This window comes from Bacidia gigantensis (genome assembly GCF_019456465.1).
Source record: "Bacidia gigantensis strain McMullin 20006 chromosome Unknown contig_180, whole genome shotgun sequence".
In the NCBI taxonomy this organism is placed as follows: Eukaryota; Fungi; Ascomycota; class Lecanoromycetes; order Lecanorales; family Ramalinaceae; genus Bacidia; species Bacidia gigantensis.
This window is the reverse complement of record NW_025408596.1, coordinates 2,937,761-2,950,789: the sequence shown is the minus strand read 5'-3', so window position 1 is coordinate 2,950,789 and position 13,029 is coordinate 2,937,761. Positions and strand designations below refer to the sequence as shown.

The 13,029-nt window shown below is 48.2% G+C and overlaps 5 protein-coding genes across 5 annotated transcripts; 2 read left to right on the top strand and 3 right to left on the bottom strand.

Annotated features, from left to right (window-relative positions):
- Positions 1 to 3,303: 3,303 nt before the first annotated feature.
- On the bottom strand, positions 3,304 to 4,227 carry KY384_003833 (uncharacterized protein; the record flags this gene model as incomplete). Its single annotated transcript, XM_044812342.1, has 1 exon — positions 3,304 to 4,227. One exon carries the CDS (start codon positions 4,225 to 4,227, stop codon positions 3,304 to 3,306), a length of 924 nt encoding a protein of 307 aa, XP_044671475.1.
- An 86-nt stretch (positions 4,228 to 4,313) lies between these two features.
- Positions 4,314 to 4,829, bottom strand: KY384_003832 (uncharacterized protein; the record flags this gene model as incomplete). Its single annotated transcript, XM_044812341.1, has 1 exon — positions 4,314 to 4,829. One exon carries the CDS (start codon positions 4,827 to 4,829, stop codon positions 4,314 to 4,316), a length of 516 nt encoding a protein of 171 aa, XP_044671474.1.
- A 2,325-nt stretch (positions 4,830 to 7,154) lies between these two features.
- On the top strand, positions 7,155 to 7,606 carry KY384_003831 (uncharacterized protein; the record flags this gene model as incomplete). The annotated part of the gene is made up of 2 exons (XM_044812340.1): positions 7,155 to 7,357; positions 7,414 to 7,606. The coding sequence occupies 2 exons, from the start codon at positions 7,155 to 7,157 to the stop codon at positions 7,604 to 7,606; spliced, it is 396 nt and encodes a 131-aa protein (XP_044671473.1).
- Positions 7,607 to 8,535: 929 nt separating this feature from the next.
- Positions 8,536 to 9,710, top strand: KY384_003830 (uncharacterized protein; the record flags this gene model as incomplete). The annotated part of the gene is made up of 3 exons (XM_044812339.1): positions 8,536 to 8,771; positions 8,835 to 9,521; positions 9,587 to 9,710. 3 exons carry the CDS (start codon positions 8,536 to 8,538, stop codon positions 9,708 to 9,710), a joined length of 1,047 nt encoding a protein of 348 aa, XP_044671472.1.
- A 164-nt stretch (positions 9,711 to 9,874) lies between these two features.
- KY384_003829 (uncharacterized protein) lies at positions 9,875 to 12,134 on the bottom strand (the record flags this gene model as incomplete). The annotated part of the gene is given in 4 exon segments (XM_044812338.1): positions 9,875 to 10,062; positions 10,076 to 10,991; positions 11,044 to 11,412; positions 11,934 to 12,134. The coding sequence occupies 4 exon segments, from the start codon at positions 12,132 to 12,134 to the stop codon at positions 9,875 to 9,877; spliced, it is 1,674 nt and encodes a 557-aa protein (XP_044671471.1).
- Between the last annotated feature and the right edge of the window lie 895 nt (positions 12,135 to 13,029).

The following is a 13,029-nucleotide window of genomic DNA, read 5'->3' as shown; positions in this document are numbered from 1 at the left end:
GTTCTAGACCCGTCGACCCGTAATAACACCAAGATATGAGCTGACCATGTTTTTCCCCGCGTCCTTTACATGCGTGACGGGCCCACATGGCACTGTGAATGGCAACAATGGCGGGGTCGAGCCCATTTGAATACCAAGAAAGCGGTCAACACGGTCCTTCTGTGCATTGACGCCTCTTTGCGAACGGTGACGGACATTCACGGGGTAGCAGGGATACCTGGTGTTCGCCTTCGAATCCATTGATCTGGACCTCGAAGGCTAAAATATGATCTGTAGACGGACACTTGCATGAAGGCCATTGTCCAATGACGAGGCTTGCCGGCATTGCAGCTGCACCGTGCATGCCGAATTTGCAGGCCCGAGGGCCGCACAACTTGCATATGCAAGATCTGAAACAACTGTAGTTGAGCACGTACCTAGTGAGCTGCAGTCTGGCTGTCTTATGACTTGTCAGAAGATTGTTTGTGCATGGTACCGTGGCTTTTGCGCGCAGAATACTGAACCGACCAAAGACCACAGAGGTGCACCAGAAACACAGACTTTCCATTCCAGAGGTCCGAATCCAGGCGTAGCCTTCATGTCTTAGAAAGTGCCTTGGAGCATAGCGAATATGCTCGGGCATTCTCCAGACAGCATCTGTTATTTGTCTGGTACGATCGCATGAACGACCACCTTCTCCAACAGCAGCGTTGTAGCCGGGAATCCGGATACTTGGAAGTTGGGCACCTCACGCCCACTGAAGGGGGGCTTCTTCAAAACGGAAGAGACAGAAAGGGTAAAGGCCAACTGTGGTTTTAATTGAGCTGCCGAAATATAGTTGCCGCCCTTCGAAAATGACCTGTTCTTCTTTGAGCATCCTCTACACCCTCAGGCTTCTCGGACATGAGCTAAAGAATCCGGAAGGTGAAAGAATGCGAAGTCCTCCTTCCACTCCATTTTCTCCAAAACAGCAATCCAACCTCGTGCCTGATGTAGTAAATAGGTCATCATCCAACTCATGAGTGGTTAAGCCCGAATTTTCGCCATTTTTCTTTCCAGTCGTATTGCCCAGTTGCGATTAAACGCACTGATGGCTTGGTAAAGCTCCTCGGGAGCATATCTTGGACTGGTTGGGTAAAGTTGAATTTTCCTTTGGCACATCTAAGTGGTGGCAGGATCCTTGTGGCTTGGGTTTCGGTCTTCACCAGCAAGTAGAACTGTAATCACTGCCGCGGCCGACGACATACTCACGGCGAGAGTGATAGGATGGCTCGCAATTCTCTTGAATCGCAAGACTAGCAGAGATGAGAAGAGGCGTTTAGATACACTTACAGGGCCAATGTAGGAAAGTCATGCTCTCGCTTTCGGATGTCTTGTATGTCGTAGAGCCGCCTAGCATAAGTGAGGCCTCCTTTTTGCAACGCAGCAGAATCTTGGCCCGTCTGAGGTTCTAGTGGTCGATCTTCTTGAATCGAAGAGGCTTGAAGGGCTGCGTCGAATGATGTGTAGAATATTCAGTTTCTCGGCTGTCAAACTGGGGCTTGAGCTCGGTAGATCAATCACAGTCAGAACGAAGCCCACTTCAATGGTTTTTTTTACAAGAATATATTGAGAAGTTAGAGAAAAGAAGATGATGGAACGACTAAAAGATCGGCTCATGAAACACCACGCGTTTCGACAATGCCTGGCTAAGGCTATTGAGCCTGAATCGCAAGGTGGCGTACGTTCTTCAACAGGAAAGGATCCCTACTATCTTGATCTCACCCTGCAAGATAGAGAGGCGTCCAAGTGTAGCAAGGGTTCCTCCACGGTCTCAATTCTAATGACAATTAGCTGACATTGTAGAAGTGATTGTGAACAGACCGGCAATTGAATGGAATTGGGGTTTCATGTTACGTACACTGCATATTCGAAACCCGACCAAAGATGCCTAGCTCGCTCAAGCAAATGCAAAGGAATAGAAGCGGCGCTTGCCGTCAACGAGAATCTCTTAGTGTGGACTGCTCTTCATTATATAGGAAATGATGACAAATGGCTTCGACGAAGAACCGTCAAGTACTCATACAGAGGATACTAAAGCAGCCTTACCATAGTCGTACAGCAGAAAATTCAGCACCTCCCGACGAATTCAAGGTAGACGAGGAAAAGATGACTTGTGTTAGGGAGTATTCTCTCAGGCACAATCACACCTGTATTTGGGAATAGCAAAAAGGTATAAGAATGACGAAAGGGTATATGCTTTAGCAGAATAGCAATGCCGGATCGAGGCACTTTTACCATTGAAGACGAGCCTGATTAAAGCAATGTTTGAGTTCATTGGATCTTCCACCACTATATACTGTTTCCTGCTTGTAGATCGACTGCACCATGTCGTAAGAGAAGTTGTGAAGATAGGGCAGGGCCTCGGGCCTTCGATGACGATTCAGCAACAGATTTGCCAAGCCAGCGCTAAGCCTCGCTTACACTAGCGTGCCGCCCCACAAGCCATGGCTCGAACGTCAATTGCTGGTCATTCCCTTCCACCAGGAACTCCCATCATCACCAATATGTAAGTACATGATACCCGTCTCTTTCTAGAAAACTTTGTGGCTCTCTGGCACGGTTCCACAGTTGTGAGTTATCTGAAGCCCATCGTAAGCTTACAAATCTTCTCTGCAGCTCGAAAACCTCTATTGGACGATGAGAGCCAAGTGGAGGAAGAAGCGCGTTCGCCGTCTCAAGAGAAAGAGAAGAAAGACGAGAGCCCGCAGGTACGTAGCACTTCCCCACATAGTTCATCTCCTTGTGTTACCTCAGTGTTCGCGGTTGTGAAACTTCCGAGCTCTCGCTAATTGTCTCTCTTACAGCAAGTAAACATACCGCACCTACTTGAACCACGCTTTCCTTCCTCCGACCATACCAATTAAAGAATACAAATTATGTCCCCATTGCAAAGTACGAGGCAGTGTTCGAAACATCAAGGAAGTCAATCGTCTATTTATCATGACTAGGGGAGTCGGAAAGAGGAAAGCAGGTGAAAGAATTTCGAGCAGGTTATGGATCGTTCTTGCACACAAGAGCTGGTGAAGCATGGCTAAAACCGACGAGACGTCTTTGCCCATTCATCAGTCTCAATCAGCGAAATAGTGTCGATAAGAAGAAAACGCACAACGGCATGCGGACAGCTCCGCTTAGCAACGATGATTTTCTCACTCTTTGACTTGGTTGTCTCCCACAAATTTTCATTCAAATAAGATCATGGAGCCGCTTTGCCGCCAACACCGCGCTTTTTCCCGTTATATACATTGGCCCGCCTAATATCAAATCGTAGCGACCGAGTAGCCTTTAGAATCGGATCTCATAACTTCCCGCCCTTGTCATATACCTTACCCATTTCACACTCCCATAATTGTTCTTTTCAAATACCTTCAAATACCTCACCAACAACCCGCTACTTGTGAACATCAACAAACTAAACCCCAAACTCAATGGAGGCCGGCTCCATGCCTTCTGCGTCGTCATAGCACTCAGCTGGGCCTCTGCACTAAGCACAAACTCCTGCTGACCGCTGAACCGTGGGATCTTCCACACGATATTGTTGTGCTCTGGCTCATACTTCGCTTTCCCTTGACTAACACGCTCCGTCGTCTTTGCAGTGTTCAGCGGTGTAGGTACCCTCACGACAACATTTGTAGCAAACAGCTTGCTCCCGTAATTCGACTTGATGGCGATACTGTACTCAACCTTGCTCTTTCCCACTTCATTCACGATGGCGTGTACCCTGAACGGCAAATTCACGTTCTCAGTTGCACGATATCTCATCAGCTCAAATTCGCCATCTGGCGGTACGAAGCTTATGATCCTCTCGCTCTCAAACCTCCCTAATTGTACGCATTGATGAAATTGGCAGTCTTCCAGCGCCACACTTCCAGCAGCCGCTTTCGTCGCTTTCGTCCCACCAACATTCCCAGAAGGTGCACCAAGCGACTGCGGGTCTAGCAGCAGTCGATCATTGAGCCCAAATTTGCAGTCAGGCATACCGCTCAGGTATGCGCGCATGATAATGTTGCCATTCACGTCAGCACGGAGAACAGTACCAGTCGCGGACATGAGGAGATTCACATCCTCGATCACGTCGACGAAGGCTTCGTTTTTACGGTAGCGTATGTCTGGTTTCCGCCAGGAGAGAGCGCCGGTGGCTTGCATTGTAATTTTTGTGGAGTCTTCGGTATTGCGGTCGGATTTCACACCTTCGGTTGTTATGTACATCTTCAGGGTATCGGTTTCGGTATTTTGGGGGTAGCCGAAATCGAGAATCTCTATATGTATAGATTAGTGTCGGTGCATTTACATCCTCAAAAGCTATCCAAAGACTTGTCACACCGCACGATGATGTAGCATTCGAGACTCGAAAGCTGCAACGTACCATCCAACAGCTCATACACAAGCACAAAGTTGCATTTCACGGCCTCTTCATCGAATTTCCCAAAGTAGCTCCTCCCCAAGCTCACCAGCTTCCCCAAAACTTCAAATATGAGGGCAGCATTGGCATTGCTTTTGGTGACTGCCACCAGATATATGTTCTCATGCTTCACATGCGAGAAAGTCGTTGAGCCAAGCGTAAGAATGGGCGAGCGTACTGCAGGGTTAGATATGACTTGAATTCGAAAAACATCCGCAAGTCTCGGACGACAATCTTGCCGATACGAGCGAAATATGAGGTTCTCGCCTTTCTGATTGAATATAAGAAGACCAGATATCATGATGAATGTAAAGATCCAAATGTATAACAATTCTCCCCCCACCCTCCGTACATGGGACTTCTCAATATCGAGTCTTGGCAATTTCCCACTCGAACGGGATGCATTCATGCGGGCCGAAGGGCCAAGGCCGCCTCATTAGCACGAACTTACAACAGGTACAGGGCACATCTTCCAGGGGTTTTAGGAGACTTTAACGATATGAGCTATTTTTTAAGCACGAACATTAGGTATTATAGGATTTAGTATTCTACGATCATCACCTGAATCTTAATCAAATCTGCGAAAACGTACTCCTGTCCTTAGCTGAAGCGCCCTATGCTACTTGTATTGACCTAGGATGCACTCATGGCATTCTTTGACATTCCTCAACCCTTCCCTCAACCTCAAACTCGGTCCTGATAGAAGATACCTGACTGGAATGTCTCACGACTGTTGACCCACAAAATATTTCGGTGAACTTGAGCAACAGGTAGATGGGATCGTCGTGATGTTGTGGTCCTTTAATCAGCCACCAGAGGACACTCCTCTCAATCGTAGTCCGTGCATTTTGCTAGTAGCCTAATGCTATTGATAGTGAGCATTTGATAGCATTTTCCCTCTTGCACTGGACGCTGCCAATCATCAAGAACACAGACCTCCATCTACTGGATTTCTCCCGTCCGCATGTAAATTCGCTGTTTCACGGCCTTCTCGTGCATCATGAGTTGTTGCACCAAGTGAAGCCCAGATCCCGCAAGCTTGCTCATTGCATTTGTTCCGAGACATTTAGTTGACATAAAGTTGCATATGTCGATAGGCACTAATCGTTCTGCGCGGACGTTCCCACGAATGCTCAACCAAGGCGAATTCGAACAGACCATAGCAGCTTCCCATAAGAAGTCATATGAATCCCGTGGAGACTTTTTCTAGCCCTCCATTGGACTACGTAGCTCACTCAGGAACCTTCCAATTGTTAACACCCCACCACCACCGTCTGACTTTCGCTCCCATGCCCTGCCCTTGCAATTTCACTCCACGATTCCAATATCGCCAGCCTTGCAACGCAAGAGACCATAGGGTACCCTGTAGGAGCGGAAAGAGAATGTGATCCCGCACCGTAATCCAGGCTATTGCAGATCTCGATTCAGCATTCTTTATGCTTGCGAGGTAAGTTTGCTCTAGGCGTAAGTCTGGCAATGGCGGGAAATTGGTACGCCTTGGAACAGGGCGCAATGAAGGTAGAGGTATTGTTGATTGCGAGAAGGAAGATGATCGGCTTGTAGCTGGGGAGACGGGCTCTTTCTTGGAGGCAGCGGTTGAAGGGTTGATATCGTGGGAGGGAGAGGGGTCGCGTTCAATGTGCGCGGTCTGTATAGTAGTCGCTATATCAGCAGCTATGTTTGCCATCTGTTCCCTGGGAAATCTTGGTTATTCATAAGAGCGGAAACATGTAGTCTCTTCCACAGACGTTGATTTGATGCCAAGTCTGTATTACGTAATTAAAGATCGTCGATCTTAAGCTTCTGAACTCTATGTTTTCGCAATAGATGGGACATCAATGACATTCATCAGGTCATGACTACATACAGAAGTAAGTGAATGCGCTGGCTCTGGGTTTAGATCCTTAGGATGCGTGCAAGGGTCTCCTCCTTTAGTCGCCATCTACTTTTCTTGGAGAATACTTCTAAGCTTCTGCCAGGAAGCAATTCAAGACATGCATTGTGACGCGGCAGCCATTCTCAGCATCTTAGGAAACAAAAAGGCTCACTTGGCCTTTGAGTCAGAAGAAAACGTGCTTGGCTTGGAGGGTTTTCTTTGCTCATATTGTGTCATATGATGAGAAGCGATTTCATTCGTTCCCATCGCAGGTCTTCTCTAACGTTTATTTGATTAAATTTTATGATGAATAATGCTCCTGAAAGCTCTCTTCTGACATGCGCTATCACCTTCAAGATTGTCATACGTATGTTCTTCTACGTTTGCAAAGGAAAGAACCTGGCCTAGAATATGCAAGCCACAACGGAAGATATCCAACCACCGACCGCCACCGGTTATGACTCTGCAGGAACCAGTGAGGTCCGCTCTCCGTCATCGGAGGACATTTCTATCCTGTTCCGGCCTCATTAGCCTTATGCGAGGGGAGAGGCGCACCAAGCACCACGTTTCTAGTGTCGTCCTCAAGGTGCTCGACGTAAAGTTATATGTCAAATTGGGCTGACGCCGATCACGATTGACAGCTGTGGCTGGCTGAAAGTTTCCCCTTTCAGCAAGATGTATCTATATCGAGTAATCAGTAAACGATGGTGGAACTTTCACAAAGGCTGAGACCTTCCCTGTGCGACGACAGCGCTGGTTGAAGCTGCTACTTAAACATCACCATTCACCTTTCTCTCCTCTGTATTCCATTTCCCAACAGCAAAATCGTGGCTCTAGATTTAAATTGTGTGGTCCGTTATGCATTCTACAAACCTCTTCGCGGCCGTGCTCGTGGGAATTCTGTACATCCAGACCGCGGTATCCCACCATATCAATTGCACCTCAGCGCAGCGCATTTCCATCGCCAAGCAGATACCAGCGGCGTACAATCTTCCAACGCCCGCGGAAAGCGCAGCAGCTTTCGAAAAGGTCCCCTTCGCAGCAAACTCTTCCGTTGTGATGTATGAGCAATCCTTGACGGCCCTTTTCAAGCGTCTCTATTGACACAAATCTACAGAGTCACCCCAGAGCTCCCTGCAACAACGGTAGCCACGAATCGGACAGCAACCCTTGCGTTCGCAGATGCAACGCGTCTAGCGTTCGAGCACGTCAGTGGCACGTACAAGGATTTTGCCAATGGCACGACTGTTATCTTTGCCGACGTGGTGAGTACAATTGTCAAGTTTGTGCCTGTAGCATCCGACAAGTAATTTGGGCTGACTGGCATTTCACTCTTTAATTGCCGCAGCTGCTTGTCTCCAATTCTTCTGTGCCCGCATCTTTCTCCGCCGATGTGATCTTAATCTTCAATCTCAAGACGTGCGAGATAAATCAATTACGTGCTGTTGGTGATATCCCGGCTGCGCTTTTGGGAAGACGTCGGGGATGATTGATGCTATGGAACGCATCGGACTGTGATTGAGAGGAATTAGCTCGATGTGTGAAATCATGACTTGTATTTTCATCGCCTGCATTCCAGCTGGCCAGCTTAGTCCAAACAGAAAAGTTGAAAGAAAAACCCTTGCCAAACGAGATGCATCAATATTCATGTGCCTTCTTTTCTATACATGACTTCTTTGTACAATTTGCATCGCTGAAGACAAAGACAATGAATAGCGACGCAAAGGCAAGAAAAGGTCGTCTTTCGAGTCACCTGTAGAATACGGTCACTTCTAGTTTCTTTGCTTTGAAAACATCTGCCCAGGCCCGTGAATTGAACATGTCGGCTGCCGAATGCTCCACGACTCAAAACTGACAACGGAAGATTCAATCAACGAGGGAGATTTATGTCGCATTCTTGTACTGGAAAAGACAACATCTCACTAAAGGACTTGGAGTTCTTGGACAACAATTCACGTTCACGAGTGAAGGTGCAAAATGCAGATGTCTTCTTGAAAAGAAAGAAGGGGGGTGACATCTAAGCCGCCCACAGGTGAAAGTCGCAATTCATTTTTCCCACATGCGTCTATGACTGCAGGCCCGTGGACATGATGTGAACGGCATATTATGCACAGGCAATGGTGTGAGTGATCGAGCAGTGCACTTGACTCCACACTCGGTCCGGAGCCGGAACATCATTTCGACGATCTCTTCAAACCTGACGAGTCTTAATTCAAGAATTGCATGTACACAAAAAGACATGGCTTGCTCACGCGTAAAATCTTCAATTAAATTCTGGGAGCGTTCTTTTTTACGATCTCCACAATACACCTTCCAGAAGCGACAAGCATCCGGCCTCACTAGCATCAATGAGATTTCTGAAGACGTACTCGCAGAATCTGCCCTCTATGCCCCAGCACCCTCAGACGAGGACATCAAGTCTTTCGATCCAATCGCAAGAGCGAAGCGGCGGAAAAGGCAACTCCCTCATAGCCGGTACGTCCCAAATTCACTCGAGTCATGCACTGGAGGACAGCTACTAACCCGTTGATTGAATAGATACCACTATAAAGCACCTCGCTACTACCGCGGTCCCCTCCATCCACATCAGCCACCACCTCCTTCAGACCCTCATTCCCGCGAGTTCGTCCCAGGCCCCTTCTCCATCTCCCGCCTCGAAGAAACCTACCACAGCACCCTTGCCCCCGATCTCCTATCCCTCCTCTACACGCACCACCCACCAGGCACGCTTCCAGGACCCGTAGGCCAGCGCCTGCGAAGCTGGGATGGCTCTTCTCCCTACCACAAGAACCGCCCTTTACGCCCCCCAAGAGGTGGACCCTCCCTTCGTCTCCTCCAGCGCAACATCACGTTCCGCAACATACCACGGCTGGAAAAGATTCACGTTCACGCTTTTCTGCCCGCTTCGGGGAAGCACCCTAATGATGTCCCTGTAGGATCTATGGTCGTGCAAGCAATCACCGGGGTCAGGGCGACAATTTTCAATGCGAGGCAAACCATTCACAATTTTGGGTTGACGAAAGGGGAGCCAACGGCTGTGGGTGTTGAGTTGAGAGGAGAGCAGATGTACGATTTTTTGGCTAAGGTGGTAGATGTAGTGTTGCCGAAAATCAAGGATTATGAGGGTGTGGCAGGGAGGAGTGGGGACAGCAGTGGAAATATCAATTGGAGGCTTGAGAGTGATATTGTAGGATTGTTCCCGGAGATTGAGATCAATTATGATGCGTGAGTACTTTTCCTTGGTACAATGTTTGGGGAGAGGAGAATTAGCTAACACGTTTGAACTGCAGATATCCACCGAAAGCAATACCCAAAATCGATATTATTTGCAATACAACGGCTACGACAGATAGAGATGCAAGATTATTACTGGCATCAATGGGCGTGCCATTCCATGGAAAACATGTTAATTAAATGTATATCTTTGGGTTCATAAATATTCAGGGAAGCAATGGATCATCTAGGAGATCAGGTCTTGAAATTTTGATTTTTACATTTTGATCACTTCTAGATCGAGCTCCAGGCATCAATCCATTGCTCCTTTGCCAAACAGGTCTATTCGTGACGTTATAATACAGCTATGGATATATGACATGGTTGGGAGCGCTTTGCTGAGGTGCCTCACTTGTAGCCTGCCTATCGCCCGGTGCTGAGCCAGGTGGCATTGGCGCTTTGGTTGGTATTGATACTGGTGGCTGCTGCTCTAAGGCGACACCATGGGTATTGGCTACCGGAGGAGCAGGTGCAGGTGCAGTAGCCGCTTGAGCTTTTTGAATCACATCCACGTGAGGAGATGATGGCGGTAGTGGGGAAATACTTGTTTTTGATAGAGTCGGAGGTTTCGGGGGGAATGCTCATAGGCGTGGTCCTGGTGGCCCCGTAATTCGGGTCGTTTGCACTATTTATTGGTATTTTGATTGAGGAAGGCGTATCGGTTGGCAGCTTGTCTTGAACATCAGCCTCCTTTGCGTCTAAAGGTATAGGCGTGGTCAAGTTTGTAGAGTTCTCAGTAACAGCCAGATCTTTTGGCTTTTCGTCTTGTTGATTGTGGAGTTGTGGGGATTTGGATGCTCCCTTGCCATATCGCAGTCGAACAACAAGGCTTCCTTGTGGTCCTTGGGCATCTTCATCTACTTCTTCCTCAGATAAATCCAGATCGTCATCGTCTTCAGCATCAGCTTGCTCATCAGCCTCATCATCATCGTTCCCTCCATTCCACTCATTGCTACTCGCCGTCTCACTGCCATGATCTGATTCTTCAGAGGTACCAGAATCATCAATATTTCTTGGTCTTCCTCGTGGTTTGGTACCGTTCGTTAGAACAGGGCGGTTGAGACGCCCTCTTGCCACAGGCTCGTCATCCTCATCATCAGCTATGTCCATGCCTGAGCCTCCTTCTAAATCTTGCTCCTCGTTCTGTCCGCTCAAAAGCTTTTCTCCGTATGCTCCACCATGTCTTGATCGAACCTGCCGTCCACTTGCAGTATATGTGGGTTGACGCGACTCGGCTGGAGTGGAAACTCCGGAGGGTCGATTTGATCTTATGCGCGAGTTGTCAGAGCCCGCGCCCTCTTCGTCTGAGTAAGTATATTTTATGCGTTTCCCACGCGTACGGCCTTCGTAGAGCGAGAAGCCTGGTTCGGGGCGTACGAATTGCTGCCTTCGTTGCAAGCGATAGTCGCGTCTTCTGCGCTTCTATGAGACAGTTAGTGCCGTAATGACCGTTGGTATGAGTGTGCAGGCATACTTCTTCGCCAGCCTCAAAGCGAGGAATGGCAGCCCGTATACGATCACGTAACCGTCGCGAAGCCTGCGTAGTGTCTTCCTCCAAGCTGTTGGCGACATCTCTGAGCTCTTCTATGGTACCTGCCATGCTCCTCCATGATATTTGCTTTCGGGTGGGATTTGTCTCGCGGTATAGCCGGAAATGCGTATCATCTTGTCCTTCAATAAGCCAGTAGCGACGCTTAATCCCGTCTCTTCCCCAAGGCTGCACCGACAATGGCTGGTTAAGATCGTCATCATGCCGTGTCTGTTTGTGCGATTCCTTTATGATACCCTTTATAGCTTCCGAAGAATCAAGTGCCCAGATGATTAGGGCCTTCATAAGGATTAGCTGGAAAAAAATTTAGTGAAGGCACCAAAATCAAGCAAAGGGATACCCTCACTCTTTGCTCCGAAGACATGTTATTGAATGACCCTCCTCCTAGAAGAGGGTTTCTGCCATACCATGCGACTGGCCATTGACTTGAATGGGAATGAATCGCGTCTTCCAGTGCGCGCCCATAGTGTCCTCTCCTAAATTCGTACCCATTAGCTTTACTTTAAACGCAACGCTCTTTAATCCTTTGGGGCAGCCTTTCAATTCTACGGTGCCATAAGGGTTCTTACTCGACATCTTTCTTGCGATTCAACACCAACCCCAGAAGCGCACAAAGGAGTCTTTCTACCTGCTCGCCAGGCAATTGAGAGCTGACGCCAATCTCGATATCTTGAGGTCCATAGTGGGGCAGGGACTTTGGGAACACATCGCTGAACCTGGATCTGAACATAACGATGAACTGCAAGTGTTGGTGAGCGAGTTCCACATATTACACCAGAGCATGGAGCTCGATTTTGCAAGAATGCCATGCTTACCGCAATGTCCGGATTATCTTCAAGTGTAGGCACATGCGGTGGAGATGGTGGTCGCTTCTTCTTGAGAGGGGGCGGAACTTGTGTGGTCTTGGAGGCATTTGTGAAGTAGTGATCAAGTTTACCCTTGTTAGGAGGCGCGTTATTTGCTTCATCATCTGTCGAGACATCTGAGGTCAATTCGGAGAGCTCGGAAGAAGACATTGCGCGTGGGAATAGACGTGTATGGGTGAAGCTACGTCAGGCCCGCGAGTGATGGAAATTGAAAATTTAGAGGCCCACTACAAGAACGAATTAAAGACAAGCGCGCTTTGACGCGAACGGTGTGACTTGTAATCGTTGTGTTATATGTCTAAGGCTTCTTGAAAGATTTGAGGAGAGCAAACGCTCTATTCTTCGCATCTTGTATCCGTGTCTCCTCATCTCAAAGGTCCTGCGCTTTCCCGTGTGATTGATTTTGTGGGTGTGTCAAATCATTTCTTTGTCTCTATAACTCGAAATGCACCACGGAGGACGGTCTCTGCAACACAGAAACGGTGACCTCTAACAATTTGCGTCGCTGTCAAAGCTCTTTGAAGAGCCCGAGAAGTGAGACATCGCTCATTCATTCGTAGTGAGTCATGTAGCATCCGCATTGAAGGAAGCATAGCTTGCGCCCCCAAAATTCGATCTCTGCCACCAAACACTCCCCTGTATCCTCTGCCTCAGATTCATGATTTGGGCGATGTCTCCGCGTGTCACAGTCCCAGGACAGTTTCGTAAGTGAGCAATTGTCGAAGCATATGGAGGCCACTCGTGAGTTTCTCGTGTTTGCGTATCGGGCGGAGCGTACAGCTGCCGCGAGATCACTTCTGCACACACTCTCATCCAAGAGTAAAAAGATATAGTCAGCCGCTTCAGCAATCCTTTTGCTCCACACGATTGAAACACAAGAGTGCTTGGGGTGAGAAAACAAGCGACTTTGGCAGCATATTGGGAAATAGCGACTTAGGGTGCCGATCTCTAGATAGCACCTCCCGCGAGAAATTCACCACCACGACTCAATTGTGCTCTCTCTGGAAAATCGTTATTATGGAATTTGAGAGCAGGCAATGTTGGG